Source organism: Xenopus laevis, chromosome 1L, assembly GCF_017654675.1.
Source record: "Xenopus laevis strain J_2021 chromosome 1L, Xenopus_laevis_v10.1, whole genome shotgun sequence".
In the NCBI taxonomy this organism is placed as follows: domain Eukaryota; kingdom Metazoa; phylum Chordata; class Amphibia; order Anura; family Pipidae; genus Xenopus; species Xenopus laevis.
Genome location: NC_054371.1, coordinates 14830606 through 14856515, shown reverse-complemented (window position 1 = coordinate 14856515; position 25910 = coordinate 14830606). Strand labels below are relative to the sequence as shown.

Genomic DNA, 25910 nt, shown 5'->3' with positions numbered 1-25910 from the left:
CCACTGTAAGCAACCAATACTTATACTCCATACAGTGTTGTACTGCGGGGTCCGGGCCCACTGTCATATCAGGGGCCCACATTAGTGATCCCGACCCACACCTGATCCTAACACGCCCTACCTTGGTCCACGCCCGCCCGCATCCGACTTCGAGTTGCTTTTATAAACCCGCGCCGCCCTGTCCATGATGTCACAAAAGGGCGAGCAGGTGCCACGTCTATAAAAGATGAACCCGGAAGTCGGCATTTCATGGTGAAGAAGAGTGCGGGGTCGGCCTGAACCCGCACGACCGGTGGGTAAACCAGTGGGTCCCACAGATATTGGGCCAGCCCGCACATCACTAGCCCTCATGCACCAGCTGCCCCCCAACTCCCCCCCGCCAACTTTAGGCCCCCCCCATTCGACAACCGCCCGCAACCTGCCTCCACCCTGTCCTGACCTTTCCTTTAGTGACATATTCTGTGCCTTGTATTTATCACATTGTTCAGTACTAACAATATAACTGAAATCATCTTTTTTCCATTTCATCTTGACAACTTGTGTCTTTTCATCAAACAGAAAAGTGTTTCATTTCTTCCTGTCGCATTGGTTTGATCCGTGTTAATGCACCTTCTCCCCCTACACAAAGCCCTTGTACCCAGAAAAGCTTGCAATCTACTGCAACCTCTGCTTCCGGTATCAAATGAGATTGTAAGCTCTTTACCCTCTGTACCAGTCTGTATTTATATGTAATCTCTCTGATTGACTCCCTGCAGTATGTCGGCCCTTGATAAATACTTGTTTAAGGGGTAGTTCACCTTCTACATAACTTTTAGTATGTATACTACGCAATTTTTTTTAGCATCGTTTATTTTTTATATCGTTTTTTAATTGTTTTGTGGTTTTTTTAATTGTTTACCTTTTTCTTCTGACTCTTTCAAATAAGCCCCATTAAAATTTGTAAGGCTACAGAGAATATTGTTATTGTTACTTTTTATTCATCTTTCTATTCAGGCCTCTCCTATTCATATTCCAGTCTCTTATTCAAATCAATGCATGGTTTCTAGGGCAATTTGGACACTAGCGACCAGATTGCTGAAATTGCAAACTGGAGAGCTGCTGAACAAAAAGCTAAATAACTCAAAAACCATAAATAATAAAAAAATGAAAACCTATTGCAAATTGTCTCAGAATATCACTGTCTACGCACTACAGTCTTCATGTGAAATGGAATGGAATTTGGTTTAATGTATAATAATATAGGGGCCCTCAAACAGTCATGGGTCAAATTATCCATCGCTGGAAAATTAGCGAAGTTCCTGCAAAATTTGTGAAACGGCAAAAAATTTGTGAAAAAATTGTGAAAATCTAAATTGACAATAAAATTTGGACGCGCGCATGAAAAGTCAATGGGCGTCCAAAATTTTTTGACGCAGGCGAATATTTGCTGGAGAATTTTCGTGAATTCGTGACAGGCGAATTTATTCGCCCATCATACCCTCAAACTCACAGTATTTGAGTCAGATTGGCTTCCATACAGGGGAGACACCAGTCAAACACAAAGGCTTTGAAGCTTTCCAGACACATAAGTAGCCACTACAGATTCTTAAGGGGTCAAAGGTGAAAATTAGGAGTGCTCTAAGGTAAACAGCCCAAATGTGAACTCTACTCATGACCTTATCATCCACCCGTAACCCAGTCTGCTGATTCACAGCATGTGTAGGCTGACAGTTATGGCAGAAAGCTCAGCTGGGGCCCCTGATGTGAGTGATGAACTGTATGAGGGCTGAGTCTATGTGTTAACACCATATAAATAAAAGATAATAAATCTGTGTATAAATAAAACAGAGAAGGAATGTTCTGTGCCTTGGAATCATCCTCACAATGTGAATAAGGGAAATGTGCCCTTTAATCCTACCATATCTTAGTGTGCACATCTCATTGGCAGATTACTGTGCCTTTAAGCTTCCTCTGTTGGGTCCCTTCTTCTGCCCACGTGTGATGTATTGGTGGAATGGGGGCTTTAAAGGGATACTGTCATGGGAAAAAATGTTTTTTTTCAAAATGAACCAGTTAATAGTGCTGCTCCAGCAGAATTCTGCACTGAAATCCATTTCTCAATAGAGCAAACAGATTTTTTTATATTCAATTTTGAATTCTGACATGGGGCTAGACAAGTAGACATATTGTCAATTTCCCAGCTGCCCCAAGTCATGAGACTTGTGCTCTGATAAACTTCAATCACTCTTTACTGCTGTACTGCAAGTAAAAGTGATATCACCCCCTCTCTTTTTCCCCCCAGCAGCCAAACAAAAGAACAATGGGAAGGTAACCAGATAGCAGCTCCCTAACACAAGATAACAGCTGCCTGGTAGATCTAAGAACAACACTCAATAGTAAAAACCCATGTCCCACTGAGACACATTCAGTTACATTGAGAAGGAAAAACAGCAGCCTGCCAGAAAGCATTTCTCTCCTAAAGTGCAGGCACAAGTCACATGACCAGGGGCAGCTGGGAAATTGACAAGATGTCTAGCCCCATGTCAGATTTCAAAATTGAATATAAAAAAATCTGTTTGCTCTTTTGAGAAATGGATTTCAGTGCAGAATTCTGCTGGAGTAGCCCTATTAACTGATGCGTTTAAAAAAAAAAACATGTTTTCTGATGACAGGATCTCTTTAAGGAGGTTGCTATTAAATTACGTTTTTTCGTGTTAAATTAACAAATGTTATTTCTGCACAATGTTTTTTTTTCCTTTTTGGGCTCATTTCATAACCAGCCAGTACTGCATTTTAATGGAATTTTGATGAATTCACGGCTCAAAGTCTGATAAAAAAAAATACAGTTATTTCCCCTTTATTTCCTGTGTTGTAAAAAAAAAAGATTTTTTTTTATTTCATTATATTAAAAAAAACAGATACAAGGACCCCAGATAAAATATAATGAGTGTTCTATACATAAATCAATCTATTCTTAAATTAAAACTTTGAAACCCCGTTCTCCTAGGCAACCTCAGAATTCCCAGCATCCCTGACACCCTTCATTGTATGAAGGATGCTGGGAGTTAGGTGCCTCCTTCATATAAATGTGCCCCTATAGAAATTAATATTAATAGCGCTGAAGGACAGGATACAACCTGCAGAATGAGAAAAGCAAGAGCCAAGCTTCTTATTTAGGAGAAGGGCTATAGCAATAATCAAGCAAAGGGTAAGTAACCCTAATAAATCAGCCTCAGTTGCACATGAAGCAGCAGCAGGACATCATTACAGGAACACTAGCAGCAGGCTAAATAGAAATCAGATCTCCTAACCCTCCCCCCTAAAGATTATCAGCGACCAGACAAACCTTAATCTAAAAATTCTCTTTTTAGAATTCCACACAAAAAAAAAGTGTCCCTCTGCTGCCCTCTAATGTCAGACAAGGATTTTGCAAGAACTATTTTTATCAGAGAACAGCAAAGAAAGAGGAGGAGGAGACCTGGCTAAGTGAATGAATTACAGTGAGGAAGACTCTTTCTCCCATTCATGCTGAGTTTTCCCAAAGCAAATGCAGCGCTGGGAGGTGATGGAAAGTGGAGCCCTATCAGGTTGTCCTCTGCTCTACCTTGAACTCCAGGAGCTCCGCAGGCAGCAGGACAGGCAAGAGGATCTACCATCCACCTAAGAAGGTTGGGGAGGAGTCGCAATTGCAGTTGCTGGAGGAGACAAGTACCCCCCACACTCCTGAGCTGAGAGGTTTCTCCTCCCACGAGCCTCTCTTGGCCTCTGTGAAGGCTGGAGAATGTGCTACCAAGTGGAAGTCAATGACTGGCCCAGCAGGGACTTTGCTGAGATGTTGTCTGGGAAAAAGAAGATAAGAAGGGGAGAGGGAAGGAGCACCCTACAACAAGAATGACTTACTGAACCCCATTCCATGGAGTATTAACATGACTTTTACAGACCTGACCAATGACAGTTTGGGGAACCACACAGAACCCCACATCAAGGGAGACAATGAGACTGAGGACTATACCAACGAGACCTCCTTGAACTTGGCCGTGGACCTTCCAGCGTTGAGTGTCGGGGTCTTCCTGGCGGTCTTCATCCTCTTCGCCATTGTGGGCAACATCATGGTCATCTTGTCGGTGGCTTGCAACAGGCAGTTGCAGACAGTCACCAACTACTTTATAGTCAACCTGGCCATCGCCGATCTCCTGCTGAGCACCACGGTGCTGCCTTTCTCTGCCACCCTGGAGGTTCTGGGCTTCTGGGCTTTTGGAAGGATCTTCTGCGACATTTGGGCTGCGGTTGACGTCCTTTGTTGCACCGCTTCTATCATGAGCCTCTGCGTCATTTCTATAGACCGGTACGTTGGGGTGAAATACTCATTGAAGTATCCCACCATCATGACCGAGAAGAAAGCGGTGGTCATCCTCATCCTGCTTTGGTTGTCCTCTATGGTCATTTCCATCGGACCTCTCCTGGGCTGGAAGGAGCCTCCACCTCCAGATGACAGTCAGTGTAGTATCACCGAGGAGCCGGGATACGCTCTCTTTTCTTCTCTCTTCTCATTCTATCTGCCCCTCTTGGTCATCCTGGTCATGTACTTCAGAGTCTACATTGTGGCCAGGAGGACAACCAAGAGCCTGGAGGCTGGAGTGAAGAAGGAGAGGAACAAGTCCATGGAGGTGGTGCTCAGGATCCACTGCAGAAGTGTCTTGGAGGAGTCGGGCTCGAGTACCAGGAACAACAACAAGGGACAAACCTTCAGGAGCTCCTTGTCCGTCCGACTCCTCAAATTCTCCAGGGAGAAGAAGGCTGCCAAGACCTTGGCGATCGTAGTTGGGGTGTTCATCCTCTGCTGGCTCCCCTTCTTCTTTATACTGCCCCTGGGTAAGTCTCTTTAGTTGTATATAATGTCTTCCCCTCCTGCGACACTTTCCGACTCACTAATAAATTTGTGCGGCAGGTTCGCGATTTCTGTATTGCGACAGTTCGCGTATTCAATGATTGCGATCGCGACAGTATTCTTTTAGCGTTTGCGGTTTTCGTTTAGCGTTTGTGTGTTGTTGCAGAAGAACAACGGACATCAGAGGAGTAAAGGGTAAATGTACCCATACCCAATCCTTACATTTTTTTTGTTTAGAAAACTGCCATCAGAGGAGTAAAGGGTAAATGTACCAAATCTTTACATTTTTATTTAGAAAACTGCCATCAGAGGATTAAAGGGTAAATGTTCCAGATCCTTACATTTTTTTGTTTAGAAAACTGCCATCAGAGGATTAAAGGGTAAATGTACCAGATCCTTACATTTTTTTTTTTACCAAACTGCCATCAGAGGAGTAAAGGGTAAATGTACCCAATCCTTAAATTTTTTTGTTTAGAAAACTGCCATCAGAGGATTAAAGGTAAATGTACCCAATCCTTACATTTTTTAGCAAACTGTCATCAAGGGTTAAACGGTAAATGTACCCAATCCTTAAATTTTTTTTAGCAAACTGTCATCAGAGGTTTAAAGGGTAAATGTACCCAATCCTTACATTTTTTAGGGGTTTGGGGCTCTAACAAGTGTTTTTATTGTTACTTACTAGTTTATTTAAAGGTACAGTATATGTGTGTGTTGTTGTCTCTCAGGTGTCACAAGGTACTGATGAGGTTTCTTTGTCTTACCAGCATGCAGTTGGTCTTTGCCAGGTTTGGACTGGGAGTCAAAATAGGTCCTGGCATTCCAATTACAGAGAGACCCAAACAGCTCCCCACCAGCCCACTAAATAGTGACTTTCTATGGCATCTGACAGTCCCTATGGCATTTGCCAGAACCCACAGATTGCCAGTCCGGGCATGGTCTTGGCTTTATTATTTTATTCTTTTACTTAAAAATCGATTGTGCTATTTCTGTTTAGTGGTTTTAGTCATGCAGCCTCCAGTTTGGAAGTCTGTATTTAGTTGCTAAGGTTACTGACCGTAGCAACCTGATTGCCAGTCAGGAAGATGTATAGTACAGGAGAAGGTCTGCGTTTATTTCAAAACAGGCGAATACTAAATCATTGGGATACAAATGTAGCCTTACTTGCAATGTGTTTCCTGGTTGCTAGGGAAAGTGACCTTAGCAACAAGATAGAATTCTCACATTCAATTTTACTGCCTCCTGCAAGAAAAAGTAAAAAAGAAAAATGTGGTTGAAAAGTTGGTTAAATGATTCTAGTGTCATGGAGGAACAAGCTAAAGGGATACAATTCAGTGAGGGCCACAGATATTCAAAAGGGGCCACATACACAATGTAGAAGAAAGCATAGTGATACATGTGACACTTTTTGTAGTTTTCGGGTTACCGGGTCACATATAAGTAACAAAAGGACTCGGAGGGGATCAGGAGTCACACATGGCTGAACTATACCTCCCAGTTATATCAGGAGCTACTGCTTCTCATGGTTGTAGCAAGTCCACAATTGTTTTTTTCCCCTGACCATTCAATTTACTGCCCCTGGATACTTGGAAATATCTGACAACATTCCTTAGGGGACTATTGGGCTATTTACCAACGTGTTTCTGGCTCTGGGCAGAGAGAGGACGCGGGGATCACAGATACACAGTAAATTCCTGGGATGTATCTGCCCGATCCCTCGGGAGGATTATCAAAGAATGAGAGCTAGAGAGTCTCTTTCGTAGGGGTAATTGATTTGTTTAGGTTGGAGGGTGGAAGGGAACACAAACAAGCTCTCAGCGGGTGCAGAGAGGGATCATTCTCTGGGCAGGATATTGCTTGACTTGTTTATTCAGAATAAAGGTCAACTGACCCAAACACTAACATTGCCCTTTTATTGTGTAAACAGCCGAGCTCAGGATCCTTCCATCAGCTGATATCTGGTAACGAAATGCAGAGCTTCTGCTCGACTTCTCATTTCACACAGACTAGAGGATCTGGGAAGTGCTGGTAATTAAACTGTATTTGGCAGTGTCCTACAGGGGGTTGTTGCTAATGGCTCGGCGGATATTGTGTTGTGTGAGAATTGTAACATCAGGAGGCTAATTTTGTACAACCAGGCAGAAATGTATAGGGGCAAGACTAATGATATCATAGAAAGCTTACGATCATAATTAGGAATTGGAACTGAATGAAAGAGTAGTTGATATGTTGAGCCTACTTCCAGCAAATATGGTAATAACACAATTGGCTGCACATGTATTATATATATATGATTACTCATGTACATCATTTGTTGGGTACAAGCCATGAACAAAAGCAGGTATATTGACATTGTAGGCAATGTGACTGTTGGGGAAGGATATGTGCCCTGAGTATTAACTGGATCCAATATAATATGTGCCCTGAGTATTAACTGGATCCAATATAATATGTGCCCTGAGTATTAACTAGATCCCATATAATATGTGCCCTGAGTATTAACTGGATCCAATATAATATGTGCCCTGAGTATTAACTGGATCCCATATAATATGTGCCCTGAGTATTAACTGGATCCAATATAATATGTGCCCTGAGTATTAACTGGATCCAATATAATATGTGCCCTGAGTATTAACTGGATCCCATATAATATGTGCCCTGAGTATTAACTGGGTCCAATATAATATGTGCCCTGAGTATTAACTGGATCCAATATCATATGTGCCCTGAGAATTAACTGGATCCCATATAATATGTGTATTAACTGGATCCAATATAATATGTGCCCTGAGTATTAACTGGATCCAATATAATATGTGCCCTGAGTATTAACTGGATCCCATATAATATGTGCCCTTAGTATTAACTGGGTCCAATATAATATGTGCCCTGAGTATTAACTGGATCCCATATAATATGTGCCATGAGTATTAACTGGATCCAATATAATATGTGCCCTAAGTATTAACTGGGTCCAATATAATATGTGCCCTGAGTATTAACTGGATCCAATATCATATGTGCCCTGAGAATTAACTGGATCCCATATAATATGTGTATTAACTGGATCCAATATAATATGTGCCCTGAGTATTAACTGTGTCCAATATAATATGTACCCTGAGTATTAGCGGGATCCAATACAGTATGTGTCCTGAGTATTAAATGGATCCAATATAATATGTTCCCTGAGTATTAACTGTATCCCATACACTGAATATAAACTGCTGCCCATAGATTGGGTAAATGAGATGAAACAGGGGGTTCACCTGCCTTCAGCAAACTGTTCCAAAAAACAAACTGTTTCTATACAAGGAGGGTTCTCAGTGCTGGAAACATAGAGGCTTCAGAGCTGATTTATAGCAGGGAGCCCACAGCAGCCCTCAGGATGGAGTATTTGCCTGAAATATATGGGAGGTAAGTGTTAATTGGATTTGTGACCGCAGCCCAGCCAGTAATGTGATCCTGCAGGTACCTGTGTATTATAGTTGTTAGTGCCGCTGTTATCCTATCATTTCATATTCTGCAACACCTCGGCCTGGGACTTTATTTTACTTACCTCCTCTGCACAAACACTAGTAACATTGAAAGCAACTTTTTCTTGAACCCTGTGTAGTAAAGAAAAAGTTTATTTAATGATCTTATTGTCAGTGGCAATCTGTGTCACTCTGGCATCTGTTGAACTACACCTATCAGTATGTGTTAGCCTGGGCAAATTAAAGGGTTATTCATTTTGTGGGGTTCGGGGCCCTGTGGATCCAGTTCTCCTTCTTAGCTCATAACAAGGTTACAGATATATAGAAACATTGGGGTGTCACCCTGCTATAGTTCCAGGGGTACCCAGGGCACAAATAAGCACTCACCCCAAATCTCCCCCTAACTGACCTTCAGAATGGCCCCCTTAGCTCATAACAAGGTTACAGATATATAGAAACATTGGGGTGTCACCCTGCTATAGTTCCAGGGGTACCCAGGGCACAAATAAGCACTCACCCCAAATCTCCCCCTAACTGACCTTCAGACTGGGCCCCCTTAGCTCATAACAAGGTTACAGATATATAGAAACATTGGGGTGTCACCCTGCTATAGTTCCAGGGGTACCCAGGGCACAAATAAGCACTCACCCCAAATCTCACCCTAACTGGCCTTCAGACTGGGCCCCCTTAGCTGATAACAAGGTTACAGATATATAGAAACATTGGGGTAACAGTCATCCTGCTATAGTTCCAGGGGTACCCAGGGCACAAATAAGCACTCACCCCAAATCTCCCCCTAACTGACCTTCAGACTGGGCCCCCTTAGCTCATAACAAGGTTACAGATATATAGAAACATTGGGGTGTCACCCTGCTATAGTTCCAGGGGTACCCAGGGCACAAATAAGCACTCACCCCAAATCTCCCCCTAACTGACCTTCAGACTGGGCCCCCTTAGCTCATAACAAGGTTACAGATATATAGAAACATTGGGGTGTCACCCTGCTATAGTTCCAGTGGTACCCAGGGTACAAATAAACACTCACCCCAAATCTCCCCCTAACTGACCTTCAGGCTGGGCCCCCTTAGCTCATAACAAGGTTACAGATATATAGAAACATTGGGGTAACAGTCACCCTGCTATAGTTCCAGGGGTACCCAGGGCACAAATAAACACTCACCCCAAATATCCCCCTAACTGGCCTTCAGACTTAGCCAAAAGGGGTGCCAATTATAAATAATGGGGTGAAACACAGGATACTTTACCATAGGCCCCCCTAAACCTTAAACACCACATGGGGCCACAAAACAAACATTACAGACACATTTCTCTGTGCAGAACAGAACCAGTAAGAAGATAATAAGTTGTTTCCTTTATCTGGAGCTGTAAATTGTATCTCACACTATATCTCACCTGCCGTTTATTACAGAATCTCCTGATACCTTGCGACTCCTGAAGCCTGAACATGTAATAGAAATACTCAGTGGGGGGGGGGACTGATTTCTGCATGTAAAGTAAAAGCAATGTCTTTCGCCTATTCACTTTTTTTATTGTATAAATAAGCCTTAAATGGGTTGTTCACCTTTACATTAACTTTTAGTATGATGTAGAGAGTGATATTCTAGGGACCAAATTCCCCTAGCAACCATACATTGATTTGAATAAGAGACTGGAATATGAATAGGAGAGGCCTGAGGAATAAAAAGTAGCAATAACAATAAATGTGTAGCCTTACAGAGGATTTGTTTTTAGATGGGGTCAGTGACCCCATTTAAATACTGGAAAGAGTCAGAAGAATAACTCAAATAACTAAAACAGTATAACAATTAAATAGTGAAGACCAATTGAAAGGTTGCTTAGAATTCATATACTAAAAGTTAACTTAAAGGGGCGGTTCACCTTCAAACAACTAGTTGGTTTCAGATAGATCACCAGAAATACTGACTTTTTCCAATGGCTTTCTATTTTCTATGTGTGACCGTTTTTCTAATATTGAAGTGTAATTTTTCATCTTCTGAAGCAGCTCTGGGAGGGGGGTCGCCGACCCTGTAAACTGTTCTAAATGGATACATTTAGTTGATACATTTCATATCTTTGTCCCTGCTGAGCAGAATCTCTGGGATTCATTACAGGCAGCTGTTAGACTTGATACAATAGTTGTTCATACTCCAGAGATGCTGCTGAGAAATGGATCAACTCAATGTTGTAAATTGTGACTGTTTAGAGTCTGCACCTGAAACATCAGAGACACAAACATTCAACTTAGATTTTGGAAAAACAGTAAAAAATAAATAATGGAAAGTAATTGTAAAAAGTCTTTATTTCTGGGGAACAATCTAAAAACAACTGAATTGGAAAAAGTGTTTGGAAGGTGAACAACCCCTTTAAAGGCGAACCACCCCATTAACACACCCATATCATGCAATGCAATAAATGATTCTTTTTTTATAATTTTGTTTATATAGTATTGTACATTGTTACAGTACAGTTGTAGTACCTGAATGCTTTTATCTATAGCAGGGAATACCTATGCTGCCATAGTTTTATGGGATTTCTCTGTACAGACTATGAGCAAACTTAGAGGCTGTTCCTGCTGAATTGTGCTTAGTACAGAGGAATACTTATGCTGACACAGTTTTATGGGATCTCTCTGTACAGACTATGAGCAAATTTAGGGGCTGTTCCTGCTGAATTGTGCTTAGTACAGGGGAATACATATGCTGCCATAGTTTTATGGGATCTCTCTGTACTGACTATGAGCAAACTTAGGGGGCTGTTCCTGCTGAATTGTGCTTAGTACAGGGAATACCTATGCTGCCATAGTTTTATGGGATCTCTCTGTACAGACTATGAGTAAACTTAGGGACTGTTCCTGCTGAATTGTGCTTAGTACAGGGAATACCTATGCTGCCATAGTTTTATGGGATCTCTCTGTACAGACTATGAGTAAACTTAGGGACTGTTCCTGCTGAATTGTGCTTAGTACAGGGAATACCTATGCTGCCATAGTTTTATGGGATCTCTCTGTACAGACTATGAGCAAACTTAGGGGACTGTTCCTGCTGAATTGTGCTTAGTACAGGGAATACCTATGCTGCCATAGTTTTATGGGATCTCTCTGTACAGATTATGAACACATTTAGGGGACTGTTCCTGCTGAATTGTGCTTAGTACAGGGAATACCTATGCTGCCATAGTTTTATGGGATCTCTCTGTACAGACTACGAACAAACCTAGGGGACTGTTCCTGTTGAATTGTGCTTAGTACATGGGAATACCTATGCTAGAATATCAAATACAATTATATAGCCCATTAAAGGGGCAGCTACAAGGGTTATGGCTCATGCAGTGCTTTCAGAGTACCTGAAAATTAAACCCTGCCTTGTGGAAGTGAGTCCAGGGCTCTCTTTGCATGTAGCACCTAAACATGCAACTGATTTGCACCGAATGTATCACACGCTAATGTCATGTTGGGCTGCACATGCATGAGGGCACTTGAGCTTCATTTGCAACTGCACTGACAAAGAGAATAATGGAACCACAACTTTTCCAATGGCTTCCCCCAAAACTTTGCTCAAAATCTGGGGCTGATGGAAATTGTGCTTTGGGGGATTTTAGCACTTTGCACTTACAGTAAATGTGGCTGCACATGTAAGTATTATCTTAGCTAGAGACACAACTCCCAGACACCTCATTTTGTCTTTTCTTATGTTCCGTCTCCTCCACTCACCTGTTTTCAGTTATTTTAGGGAAATCAGTTGTCCTAGAAGATCTGGGACCTTATTGGCTGGACTTCAGACCTCGGGCTTAGTTACCCTTTTGTTCCCCTTAGAGCCAATGTATAAAGGTATAAGATGTGCTGAGATTGTGTGGGATGAAAAAATGTAGTTAAAAGTACAAAGTGCAGCTCATGGTGGGTCAATGGACCCCGTTACTTCATGGCTTCCATATAACTACAGAGCTCCCCAATGCATTGCGTGCCCAGCACACCTGTCTGTCATGGGTGAGGTTAGGGGGCGCTGTGGAGGCAGAGGTGGGAAGGTTGAGTCCTTGAGTCAGGAGCTGTATGTGACTACTGGAAACAGAAATGAAGGGCAGGAAAAGGGTGATGAGAGCGAAGTGCCAGAACTGAACTGGACAGGACGAAGAGGGCATAGAACAGAAACAAGGACTGGAGCAGGACCATGGACAGGAGCAGGAACAATGAATGGAGCAGGAACAGGGACTGGAGCAGGAACACAGCCTGAAGCAGGTACAGGGACTGGAGCAGCAACAATGACTGGAGCAGGAACATGGACTGGAGCAGGAACAGGGACTGGAGCAGGAACAAGGACTGGATTAGAAACAAGGACTGGAGCAGGAACAAGGACTGGATTAGAAACAAGGACTGGAGCAGGAACAAGGACTGGAGCAGGGACTGGAGCAGGAACAAGGACTGGATCAGAAACAAGGACTGGAGCAGGAACAGGGATTGGAGAAGGATCAGGAACAAGGACTGGAACAAAAACAAGGACTGGAGCAGGAACAGGGACTGGAGCAGGGACAGGGACTGGAGCAGGAACAAGGAGGGCCATGCAGAGCAAGATGAGTGAGGAGGGCTAGCCTTAAATAGGGCCCTGATTGGCTGACCCCAACCCACCAATCAGGCTGCTGCTGGGCTAGGGCTGCAAAGGTCAGGTAATAAATAGTGAGCCAGCCTGCAGGCTACTCACCTGGCTGAAAGGTAAGGCATGAAACCAGAAACCCAAAGGTGCCCGGCTTGAATCCCAGCAGAACCTAACGCAGTCTGCCTATGGACTTTACAAGGTATTACCCATGAGCCCCCACTTAAGTAGCCCCCCTTTTCCATGCAGTGCTGCATATAGAGTGAGCCTCAGGGTGCAACATGCAATGCTCAGTGGAAAGAGCAAGAAAAATAAATGTAGCTGAGAGCTGGAGACGTGAGTGCAGTGCTGGCTGGCAAGGGATTGTGTGACTGTTACACAGTGTATTTCCATGGATCTTTCCCAGGAACTTTGTTCACAGTGAGTCTTATTTATCCTGCCAGCAGGTGAGGCCCAGCATTGCGTTTAGCGGTACATCAGGTAACAGAACATTTCTGTAGAAGAGAATAGGGATGTAGCGAACCGCCGTCAATGTGTTCGCGAACGCCGTTCGCGAACACCGGCAAAAAAAGCGAACAGTTCGCGAACGGTTCGCGAACTTCGAACGCTCGATAAAATCGTTCGATCGTTCGATCGAAGGATTTTATTCGTTCGATCGAAGGATTTTCGTTCGAATCGAACGATCGAAGCTATTCGATCGAATGATTTCATTCAATCGAATGCTTATAATCGTTCGAACGAATGGAAATCGTTCGATTTTAGCGATCGAATGGTCGAATGGTCGAACGAAATTTTACTTCGAATCGAACGCGAACACCAATTGGCGAACGTCGCGCGACGTTCGCGAACATTCGGCGGACGCGAACAGTCGAAGTTCGCGCGAACAAGTTCGCCGCAGAACAGTTCGCTACATCCCTAGAAGAGAATAAAGTCACACAAGTCGCACAACTCTCGGCAGTTACAGATTAGTGTCGCACACTCTCCCTGCAGAGCTTGTATTTGTCATGACTTATGGCTGAAATATCTTACAATCTCCTTTCCTTGCAAAAAGGGCCAATGGGGAGATTTATCCGGGTTACAAATTGCTTTGGTTCCATTTCCCTAAAAAGTGCAATTATATAGTTTCCCTTTAATCTCACTGTTACTGACTTGTTCTCGTTGTCATGTTGTCTCAGCAGTGACCGTGGCTGCCTTGCAGGGTTGGAGTCGCAGGTTCAATTCTGTCCAAGACACTTTCCGCATAGAGGAATGGCATAATAATTGATACGAGCCCTGCAAAAAGAAAACTTTGGGGCTCCCACTATATGGAGGGGCAGTTCAAACACCTCCCCAAAAGCTCATTGTTATAAATACAAGTAATTGCCCTGCTTATCTCTTGTCCCTCACCTGCTTGTTGTGTTTCCCTGCTACTAAACCCATGTTGCTTTATTTGTTTCCACTATTTCCACTATGTCACATTACACTTTCCTTCTGTAGAGGAACACAATGATGTATGTCAGTAACGAGTATACATTCATGGGCACACAAATGGAATCTATTATCACATGTATTTACCTTTCAGCTTAACCTAATCATAAAGGCGCAGAGTTGGGATTTCTACGTTTACCTAAATGTTACGCTTGGGTCTCTAGGAATTAATAAAGAAAACACAGAATGGCAAATCTTGTTTCTTTTGGAGACGCACACATTACCCCCACCCAACACCATGCTGATGTTAATCCGAGTTTGAGATCCAGAGCTGATATGATCGGAAGGGAACAGGAGGCGCCTGTATGAGACGACTGTCAATCACAAGGGCAGTTGGGAAATCTGAATTAACCATCATTTCTGGGGGCGTTTGAGCTGGTGCCGCAGAGCAGATGAAATAATTCGTATTCATCTCTAATGGAGTTGCAGGATAATTGAAGGTAGACGCATTTAGGCGGCCATAGATGTAACAATTATGATCTTTCTTGGAAAAGATCTTTCCAAGAAAGATTGTTAGTTTCAATACACACGCGGAAAGCTGAATGGTCAGATATACATAAAGAAACAATAGAATTCTACCTGTATCTGACAATTCAGCACTAACAATGGCCGATGTTTGAGTTCCTTCAAAGGCGACCAATCAAAATTTTCTGTCCTGCCCGATTTACAATATCCAAGTCTTCTGCCGATATCGGTCGGCTCTTTTACCACCATTCACGCACCGAATATCGTAAGAAAATTTGTTTTGTACGGTATTATCTGTGGCCAAGCCCATTGAGCTGAAACTGCAGTGAAAACTAGGCAGTTGCACCCAAAACCTCGTACCTGGCTTTCACACAGTTCCTAGTGGTCTGCAGGTAGGGTTGCCACCTGGCCGGTAAAAATGATGGTTGATCCCAATGTTATTCATAAGGAAAAAAGATAAATGTATAGGAAGGCCGGTATTTTTTTCCAGGAAAGTTGGCAACCCTATCTGCAGGAGGGTGTACGACATTAAAAAAGGTACTAAACTTCCGGGTTCTTTCCGAGTTCTTTAGACTCTTCTTTGCATAAGCTACAGACACTGCCTTTATCCCCGACCTCCCCGGCTAATAGACACGCAGAAAGCAAAGGCTTGCAGACCCCCTTAACTACAAGGCTGGGGGTCCTTTGTCCCTTCCCTTCCAACCCAGAAGCCTTCAGGGGGTGGGCATAACCAATGGACTTCATTGGTTATGCCCATTGGAGATTTTCAGCAGCAAAGTGCACCCTTGTAGGTCCAGAGTTGTGGGGGATAAGGAACCTAATAGCCACACATTCCCCCCCCTACTCCCATGAATTTAACCCGGAACCTAGTGCACCTGATCCAAAAATGCAATTGCCAAAAGCGAGCTATGGTACCTCTATAAAAAGGTAAAAGAATAAATAGATTTAAAAAAAATGCTTTCCACTGCCCCAGCCTCAGCTGGATTTTAAAAATTGTTTAATCATCAGGTGCCAAAAGGCTGGGGGTATAAGAGGAGGTGCAATAAAAAGTGTCCAAGTGCAAAAGTGTTCATCAGGAATTCTGATTACTATAGAGAAAGACTGGCATAGTACAACAGACAGTACAGAGAGATCCCATAAAACTATGGCAGCATAGGTATTCCTCTGTACTAAGCACAATTCAGCAGGAACAGTCCCTAAGTTTGCTCATAGTCTGTACAGAGAGATCCCATAAAACTAGGCAGCATAGGTATTCCCCTGTACTAAGCACAATTCAGCAGGAACAGTCCCCTAAGTTTGCTCATAGTCTGTACAGAGAGATCCCATAAAACTATGTCAGCATAGGTATTCCCCTGTACTAAGCACAATTCAGCAGGAACAGTCCCCTAAGTTTGCTCATAGTCTGTACAGAGAGATCCCATAAAACTATGGCAGCATAGGTATTCCCTGTATTAAGCACAATTCAGCAGGAACAGCCCCTAAATTTGCTCATAAACTGTACAGAGAGATCCCATAAAACTATGGCAGCATAGGTATTCCCTGTACTAAGCACAATTCAGCAGGAACAGTCCCCTAAGTTTGCTCATAGTCTGTACAGAGAGATCCCATAAAACTATGGCAGCATAGGTATTCCTCTGTACCAAGCACAATTCAGCAGGAACAGTCCCTAAGTTTGCTCATAGTCTATACAGAGAGATCCCATAAAACTATGGCAGCATAGGTATTCCCTGTACTAAGCACAATTCAGCAGGAACAGCCCCTGGGTTTGCTTATTTATTCAGTAAATAACAGATACCCTAAATGTTTGTCTATCATATGTATTCCCATGTACTAAGCCATTAAACTAGGATCAATTAGAGTTCAGAGACCCATTATATATGTGCACTAGTTATTAGCTGGCTGTTTACACCTGGATGCATGAATTCATATTGCGGTGGTTAAACAGACAGCCGGGTGTAATTGGGAACGTATGCGTGTAGCGCAGGGCATGGAAACATCTGTCTCTGTTCCTAAGTCTGCCTTGTTCTAATCAATGATGTTTCAGAAGATTCCGCATTTGCTTTGAAATTCCAGTTTGGCTCCCCAATAACTCAAGGCTCCGGATAATGAACCAGACTGGGGATGATTTGTGATTCCGCTGAGCCGTGGGTTCTCTTTCACTCAGTGCCAAGCTGGCAGTCCCGGCATTCTGAAAATAAAAATACGTCATTAATAATCTTGTAATAGCTCATATATAATCTGATAAGCACTTGAGGGATTGTAAGGAAAACTGTCATCACATCATTTCATCATCCCATAAATACAGAATTTAATATTGACCTTTTGTTTTCCGTCACTTATTGATGCATTTTAAAAGTTCATTGTATTACTGTACTGCAGCCAGACTGGTTCTCTCTTCATTAAACTCCCCAGCGACTTTTAATATCCTTATCATTTACAGTAGGGGGTACATTATCCCTTATAATACATGAGTGATACTCAGAGTTCCCTGTATAACTCAGCCTGCAGCCTTGTGCCTTTATATGGTCACAGAACAACCCCTCAGTGACTTCTAATATCCTTATCATTTACAGTAGGGGGTACAGTATCCCTTATAATACATGAGTGATACTCAGAGTTCCCTGTATAACTCAGCCTGCAGCCTTGTGTCTTTATATGGTCACAGAACAACCCCTCAGTGACTTCTAATATCCTTATCATTTATAGTAGGGGGTACATTATCCCTTATAATACATGAGTGATAGTCAGAGTTCCCTGTATAACTCAGCCTGCAGCCTTGTGCCTTTATATGGTCACAGAACAACCCCTCAGTGACTTCTAATTCCTTATCATTTACAGTAGGGGGTACATTATCCTCTTTATATATACTGTACATATATACCCATAGACAAATATATTATTTGTGTGGCTAAACAATACTTATTCACAGGAACATTCTCTATTTCCTTCACAATTTGGCAGCCACATTCCAGATTAGAAAAGGTTGAAGACTTATTTTTCTAAAGGCCCATCAGATTGTTAAAATTGCCATGACAGCAAACTACAGGGATTAAAGGCTGGCAAATTCTGTAACATGAACCCCTACAAGTTTTTTTGGTTTGGTCTGGCTGTCCATTGTAATTGCCTTTCACAAGAATGCCATTGCCTTGGTACAAGTACACATTAGCTAATATTACTTGGTGCAGTAGGTACTAGATAGTTTTATGGGCACATTTATCAAAGGTCGAATTTCGAATTTTGTATTTTTTTTACTCTTGTAAATTTTAATATACTCACGACTCAAGGTTATTTAAAAAAAAATTTGAACGTCCAATATTCGATCGAATAGTCCCAACCTGAAAATTCGAATAGAATTTGAATCGAAATTCGAAACGAGTTTTCCCTCCGAAAAAAACTCGAATGTCAGGAAGGCAATTAACATCTTCATGTTGTTCAACGGACTTCTGCCATGGACTTGTAAATGAACTCGGTAGGCTTTAGGTGGCAAATATTTGAATGGTCAAGGTGTGATAAATCTCACATTCGAATTTACATTAGAATTGGGGGATTAAAATTTGAACGTGTGAGTTTTTACACCAAAAAACAATTCAAATTTACTGTTCGACCCTTAATAAATCTGCCCCTTAGAGTGTTGGGGAAGTTCAAGGTCTGATTGGCCAGTATTAGTTATCGGAGGGCTTTTGAGAACAGGTAGAAAGGAGGTAGCAGGACAATGATCTTCATGAGAAGAAGGTGGGCAGCATATGGACTTCTCCTGACAAGTCCTTAGTTTGGGCATCTTTTAGAGCTTGAACTCCAGGAGCACCAAGGGAAGCAAGGCATTAGGAAGTCATGTGTAGATCATACCATTAGTAGGCCAAAGTGCTTAGTGGGAACATGAGTAGGGTAACTCTATCATACCTTAGAAACGAGACTCCTATAGTCCACATGCCTCATGGGTACAGTTTTGTCGATGTCCAGCAATATCAGGATATTTTATTCTAGCGCACAAGCCATTTATTTGGTGGCCACGGTAGAAACCGGTTTGATGTTTGCCTTTATGTACCTGGCGACCATTGCAGAACACAACAAGTGGTGACTTGTTCATTCAAGCAGGACATTCCAGTTTAATCTCCCAAAGTATTTAGAACTAGAGATGTCGCGAACTGTTCGCCGGCGAACTTGTTCGCGCGAACATCGGGTGTTCGCGCTCGCCGGAAGTTCGCGAACGTCGCGCGACGTTCGCCATTTTGGGTTCGCCATTGTTGGCGCTTTTTTTTGCCCTCTCACCCCAGACCAGCAGGTACATGGCAGCCAATCAGGAAGCTCTCCCCTGGACCACTCCCCTTCCCTATAAAAACCGAAGCCCTGCAGCGTTTTTTCACTCTGCCTGTGTGTGCTGAAGAGATAGTGTAGGGAGAGAGCTGCTGCCTGTTAGTGATTTCAGGGACAGTTGAAAGTTTGCTGGCTAGTAATCGTTTTGATACTGCTCTGTTATTGGAGGGACAGAAGTCTGCAGGGGTTTGAGGGACATTTTAGCTTAGGTAGCTTTGCTGGCTAGTAATCTACCTTCTACTGCAGTGCTCTGTATGTAGCTGCAGTGGGCAGCTGTCCTGCTTCTGATCTCATCTGCTGACTGCTGCAATAACAGTAGTCCTTGTAAGGACTGCTTTTATTTATTTTTTTGTTGTTTTACTACTACTACTACTACTACTACTACTATAAGAGCCCAGTGCTATTAGTCTAGCAGTGTTGGGGAGTGGGACTGGTGTGCTAATCTGCTGCTCCTAGTAGTTCAGCAGCACCAACTTTAATTTTTTTTTTTAATATTCATTTTTTTTTTATTTTACTTTTTTTTATTTTACTACCGCTGTAGTAGTGTATAAGTTGACCTTTTAGGCATTATTTGCCCTGTAGGCATTATTTGCACACTGTTTTCTTCAACCCGCCATCGAGCTGTGTGACCTTGTTCACATTCTGTCTAAATATCCATAATATTACCGTCTCCAGAAAAAACACCGGAGTCACTTTTTTTCAAGCAGCCATAATATATTTTACGTAATCCGTATCCACCGCTGTAGTAGTGTATACGTTGGCCTTGTAGGCATTATTTGCACACTGTTTTCTTCAACCCCCCATCGAGCTGTGTGACCTTGTTCCCATTCTGTCTAAATATCCATAATATTACCGTCTCCAGAAAAAACACCGGAGTCACTTTTTTCAAGCAGCATTCATATATTTTACGTAATCCGTATCCACCGCTGTAGTAGTGTATACGTTGGCCTTGTAGGCATTATTTGCACACTGTTTTCTTCAACCCGCCATCGAGCTGTGTGACCTTGTTCCCATTCTGTCTAAATATCCATAATATTACCGTCTCCAGAAAAAACACCGGAGTCACTTTTTTCAAGCAGCATTCATATATTTACGTAATCCGTATCCACCGCTGTAGTAGTGTATACGTTGGCCTTGTAGGCATTATTTGCACACTGTTTTCTTCAACCCGCCATCGAGCTGTGTGACCTTGTTCCCATTCTGTCTAAATATCCATAATATTACCGTCTCCAGAAAAAACACCGGAGTCACTTTTTTCAAGCAGCATTCATATATTTTACGTAATCCGTATCCACCGCTGTAGTAGTGTATACGTTGGCCTTGTAGGCATTATTTGCACACTGTTTTCTTCAACCCGCCATCTAGCTGTGTGACCTTGTTCACATTCTGTCCAAAAAAACTGGGCAAACAATGTCTACAAGGTCAACGTATGGCGAAAAATGACTATTTTCAGCATTTATATGGCATATTTTTTCTGGCAACTGTGCTTCAGTGGCTGCGTCCAAAAAAACTGGGCAAACAATGCCTACAAGGTCAACGTATGGCAGTTGTTTAAAGAGAACAGTAGATTACTAGCCAGCAAAGCTACCTAAGCTAAAATGTCCCTCAAATCCCTGCAGACTTCTGTCCCTCCAATACAGAGCAGTATCAAGCAGATTACTAGCCAGCAAACTTACTATCATCTGTCCCTGAAATCACTAACAGCTCTCCCCCTACACTATCTCTTCCAAGCACACACAGGCAGATTTTTCAGATACATTTTTGCCCTTGATCCCCCTCTGGCATGCCACTGTCCAGGTCGTTGCACCCTTTAAACAACTTTAAAATCATTTTTCTGGCCAGAAATGTCTTTTCTAGATGTTAAAGTTCGCCTTCCCATTGAAGTCTATGGGGTTCGCGAACCGTTCGCGAACCGCTCGCATTTTTGCGCAAGTTCGCGAATATGTTCGCGAACTTTTTTTCCGACGTTCGCTACATCCCTATTTAGAACCCATAAAAAATATGCCTTGGTGCTACAGTGTTATATAGTTTCTAGGTTATTTCAAATGGTTCTATCATTTCCATTTCCGCTGTGTTAGATAAAAGCAAACCATTACTTGAGATCCAGAGACCAATAAATGTTGTAGGCTGCAGAAAGCAGAAAACTACACCGGCCCGGGGTTATTCCAGTGAGCACCACGGAGTGCTTCTCTTTCATCCTCCTCTTTCTTCAAATTTCCTGGGGCAGACGCATGCGCAGTAGAACAAAAAAGCCAACTTTTTAGTTAAAGTTTAGCTTTTCGTTCTACTGCTCATGCGCAGCCGCGTGAAGAAAGAGGAAGCCAGAAGAGGATGGCTCCATGGTGCTCACCGGTATAACCCCGGGCCGGTGCAGTTTTCTGCTGATAGGAGCACCAGCCCGGTGTTTCAGGTAAGTCAATACATTCATTGGCGCTGCCTGACATTTGTCACCCCCAAGTGCAAGAAGACTTTCCTTTATGTGTATATATAACCTGCCTAACTGCCAGTTGATCCAGAGGAAGGCAAAAAACCCTCTAAAGTCTCTCTAATTTGCCTCAGAGGGGGAAAAATCCTTTTCGACTCCAAAATGAGCTATCTTCCATATCCCTGTATTCCCTCACTTGCTAAACATCATCCAACCCCTTCTTATACCTATCTAATGTATCAGCCTGTACCCCTGATTCAGGGGAGACAATTCCACATCTTCACAGCTCTCACTGTAACAAACCCCTTCCCAATATTTAGCTGGAACCTCTTTTCTTCTAATCGGAATGGGTGACCTTGTGTCAGCTGGAAAGACCTACTGGTAAATAAATCATTAGAGAGATTATTATATGATCCCCTTATATATTTATACATAGTTATCATATCACCCCTTAAGCACCTCTTCTCCAGCGTGAACATCCCCAATTTGGCCAGTCTTTCCTCATAGCTAAGATTTTCCCTTTACCAGCTTAGTTGCCCTTCTCTGTACCCTCTCTAATACAATAATGTCCTGTTTGAGTGATGGAGACCAAAACTGTACGGCATATTCTAGATGGGGCCTTACCAGTACAGTGGCAGAATAAACTCCTCCTGCAAATATAAAGCTAAATAACTCAAAAACCACAAATAATAAAAAATGAAAACCAATTGTAAATTATCTCAGAATATCACTCTCCACATGATACTTAAAGTGAATTTAAAGGTGAACAACCCCTTTAAGGTTGTGTCAATAACTCAGAAGAGCACTCCGTGGAACATTTTTTCCAGTATTTCCTTGAAAACATCATAATATTGAGTATTATTGCAAAAATATTGTTTTGTTTCCACCTTAAACTCCTCAAGTCAGCGAGTATTTGAAATGTTTATTGAGCACCGGATGAGAAGGTTGCAGAGAAGACAACACTGCAGCGTTTATAGTAAATCTACTATTGCTCATCTACTCGCAATCTCTGCCGCACGCTGTTAGGAAGACTGGCCTAGTTTATAATGGAGTCCATATCTAATTATTACGGTTTATATGCACAAATAAGGAATGTGTCGCCTATTTATGACCACCTGCATATCACTTGGGGGTGTAGATCACTGCTGCTCATTCAGATATATAAATAGCTCTACATTAGGGTTGCCTTCTGTTTGGTTTGTTCGGTTTTTATAAGGCCTGTTCGGGTCTGAACTTTCTGTTATGAAACCCGAACAATAATCTGCCAATACATGAAAGGCATTTAAATACTAAGATACTCACCTCAACATGGCTTAGTTACTATCAATTACAGTTCATTTCTTATTATTACAGATACAAAAAAAAGCAAAACAATCAAAAATAAGTGATTTTTTTTTTAAAAAAAAAATTAGCATTGCTGTATTTCAGAGCTTTTTAAATAACTGATTTCTGTATAATAGATCTCATACCTGTAATTAAAGGATTGGGCTTACTCATCAAGCAGAATATAGCTAGAGATAGGGATGCCACCTGTGGGGTTTTGAACTGGGCATCAACACTTTAAAATATTGAGTATACTGGATAGAAATCCAGCCAGTTGCATCTAAGTGATGTAATACCTTGCCCTGGTGTCATAACTCACCAACATCACTGTGCCCAACTCTGATGTCATCATGCCTGTTCCTACATCACTGTCCCACCCTCAGTGTTATCTACCCCGCCCCCCGGGTTCGGGTTTAGCCAACAGCAAAGGTGTCAACTCTACTCTAGATTATCCTTTTATTTATGTTTCCTTATCTCCATGTTTGCACCATTTAGAATTTTGACTTGTTTTGGAAACCTTCAACAGCTGCCATCGTAGTGGATCTCCCAGTGGGTCCTAGTCTCTGGCAATTCCAACCAGCCCTTTCTTGGTTCTACTCTAAACTGATATAACTTCTATATAATTTGCCACTGACTCCATCTAAATGTTTTCCGGTGGGCCCAAGGAGTCCCAGTCAGACCCGGCATCTGGTTCTACCTAGTCCTTTGCTTGAGATGTAGGATAATGGTGGCACAATTTAGTTGAACTTAGGTGTGTGTATATATATATATATACTGTGTATAGTACTGCTGCATATGTGGAACACATACATCCAACCAACACAGGGGGAAAAAACAATGAAATAAATAGGCACAATGCCGAACAGTAAGTGGCACATGTTAAGAGACAACTTGTAGAACTTCAACAACTTGAGTTGGACAACACTACTGCTCCATCTTGTTCTACTGTCCCCTACTCTCTCCATCTTTTCCCAAGGGCCATGATGTTTACTACCAGTGGCGGAACTACCGGGGGAACAGGGGGTGCGAGCGGGCCAGGGCCCGCACCCCCTCAGGGCCCCCCGGCAGTTCGCGCGCCGCTTATTCCCGGCCAGTTCCGGGCATACCGAGGGGGGCGTCTATTTACGTTTCTGTTTCCTACCTATAGCTGGCCTGTAGTATAAAGGACAGTCACTAGTGATGGCTGAATTTCTCCCGTTTCGATTCGCCAAAAAAGATTGTGGAATTTCCCACGGAATTTGTGAAACGGCAAAGAATTTGCGAAAAGCTGAATTTTTACACTGCCAAATGACGAATTTCCGCATTTGCCACCGGCTAAATATGCATGAAATTGCAGTGAATTTCCATGTTTCGCCACCGGCGAATAAATGCACGAAATTGCAGTGAAAATTCGCCAGTGAAAATGTTTTTGATGCTGCCGATAATTCTGACACCGACGACAATCTGATGCACATTAAATTTTCGCTGCATTTATTCGCCGGTGGCGAAACGGGGAAATTCACTGCAATTTCATGCATTTATTTGCCCGTGGCAAAACGTGGGAATTCGTTGTGAATTGCGCCTGGCTTATAAATCCGCCCATCATTAACAGTCACCCATATTTCTCACCCATATTTCTCCCCCACTCTGTTGATTAGTCTTCTAGTGCTACTTAACCAAATTGACTAGGAGTCTCAAGCAACAGCCATCATTTCCGGCTCATAATAATAATAATACCTTTAAGTCAATAGAGGCAAGCCACTTCACGGCAAGACCTATCAAGCCCCATAATTTAGAATAAAGCCGCCCATTGTTTCGTTACTAAAAAACAAACCATTCAGTGCCTTGAGCAATTCCACCATCACACCCATGTTGATACGCGCTATTATCTCTTGCTGTAATACAGGTAATTATATAATTAGTCACGGGGACGGATTTGCACATAAACAAACTTCTGTAGGTGATGTTTGGGGACCGTTGAATTTATTACGGATGGGGGGGGAATAAAATACACAGCTTATTGCAGTTCAATAGAGACACGTGCAAAAGAAAACGTGCAACTAATTACAAAGGCAATCAGTTCTGGGAGTATTGACCAAATCTATTGTCTACATTAAATTCCCAAGCAACACCAGAGATACCTCCCTGCTTTTCTAAGTCTGCGGCTACCCACATCTCTCTGGGAGGGCAAATAGGGTAATTATCTGGCCATTTAAGGCCTCACCACACAAACCACATTGCCAGCCTGAGAATTTTGGCTTTACAACTGGTATAATAAATCTACAGGCTTTTGAAGTTTTTACTTGAAAGGTTTTCGCCAACCAAACAGATGCAACTACAAAATGATCGTAAAACAGTTAAAAAAAAAAGAAAGAGAAGTAAATGGTAGAAATTTCAGGAAAATTCAGATTTAAAGAAAAAAAACATTTAGGGGCCGATTCACTAACTTCGAGTGAAGGATTCGAAGTAAAAAAACTTCGAATTTCGAAGTGTTTTTTGGGCTACTTCGACCATCAAATGGGCTACTACAACCTTCGACTACGACTACGACTTCAAATCGAACTATTCGAACTAAAAATCGTTCGACCATTCGATAGTCGAAGTACTGTCTCTTTAAGAAAAAACTTCGACCCCCTAGTTCGCCATCTAAAAGCTACCGAACTCAATGTTAGCCTATGGGGAAGGTCCCCATAGGCTTGGCTAACTTATTTGATCGAAGGATATTCCTTCGATCGTTGGATTAAAATCCTTCGAAAAGTTTGATTCGAAGGATTTTATCATTCGATCAAAGGAATAATCCTTTGATCGTTCGATCGTACTATTTGCGCTAAAATCCTTCGACTTCCATATTCGAAGTCGAAGGATTTTAATTCCCAGTCAAATATCGAGGGTTAATTAACCCTCGATATTCGACCCTTTGTGAATTGGCCCCTTAAACAAGGAACTAATTATAAATTAACTCAGATTTGAATAAAAAATGTGCCCAAATC

At 42.3% G+C, this 25910-nt stretch overlaps 1 protein-coding gene across 1 annotated transcript in view; it reads left to right on the top strand.

The window, feature by feature from the left end:
* The first annotated feature begins 3472 nt into the window (after nt 1–3472).
* The window catches only part of adra1d.L (adrenoceptor alpha 1D L homeolog), a 76693-nt gene continuing 54255 nt past the window's right edge, over nt 3473–25910 (top strand). Inside the window, exon 1 of the mRNA XM_018226972.2 lies at nt 3473–4851. Coding sequence (XP_018082461.1) covers nt 3906–4851 — 946 coding nt within the window. The 5' untranslated portion in view covers nt 3473–3905. The remainder of the gene's footprint in view (nt 4852–25910) is intronic.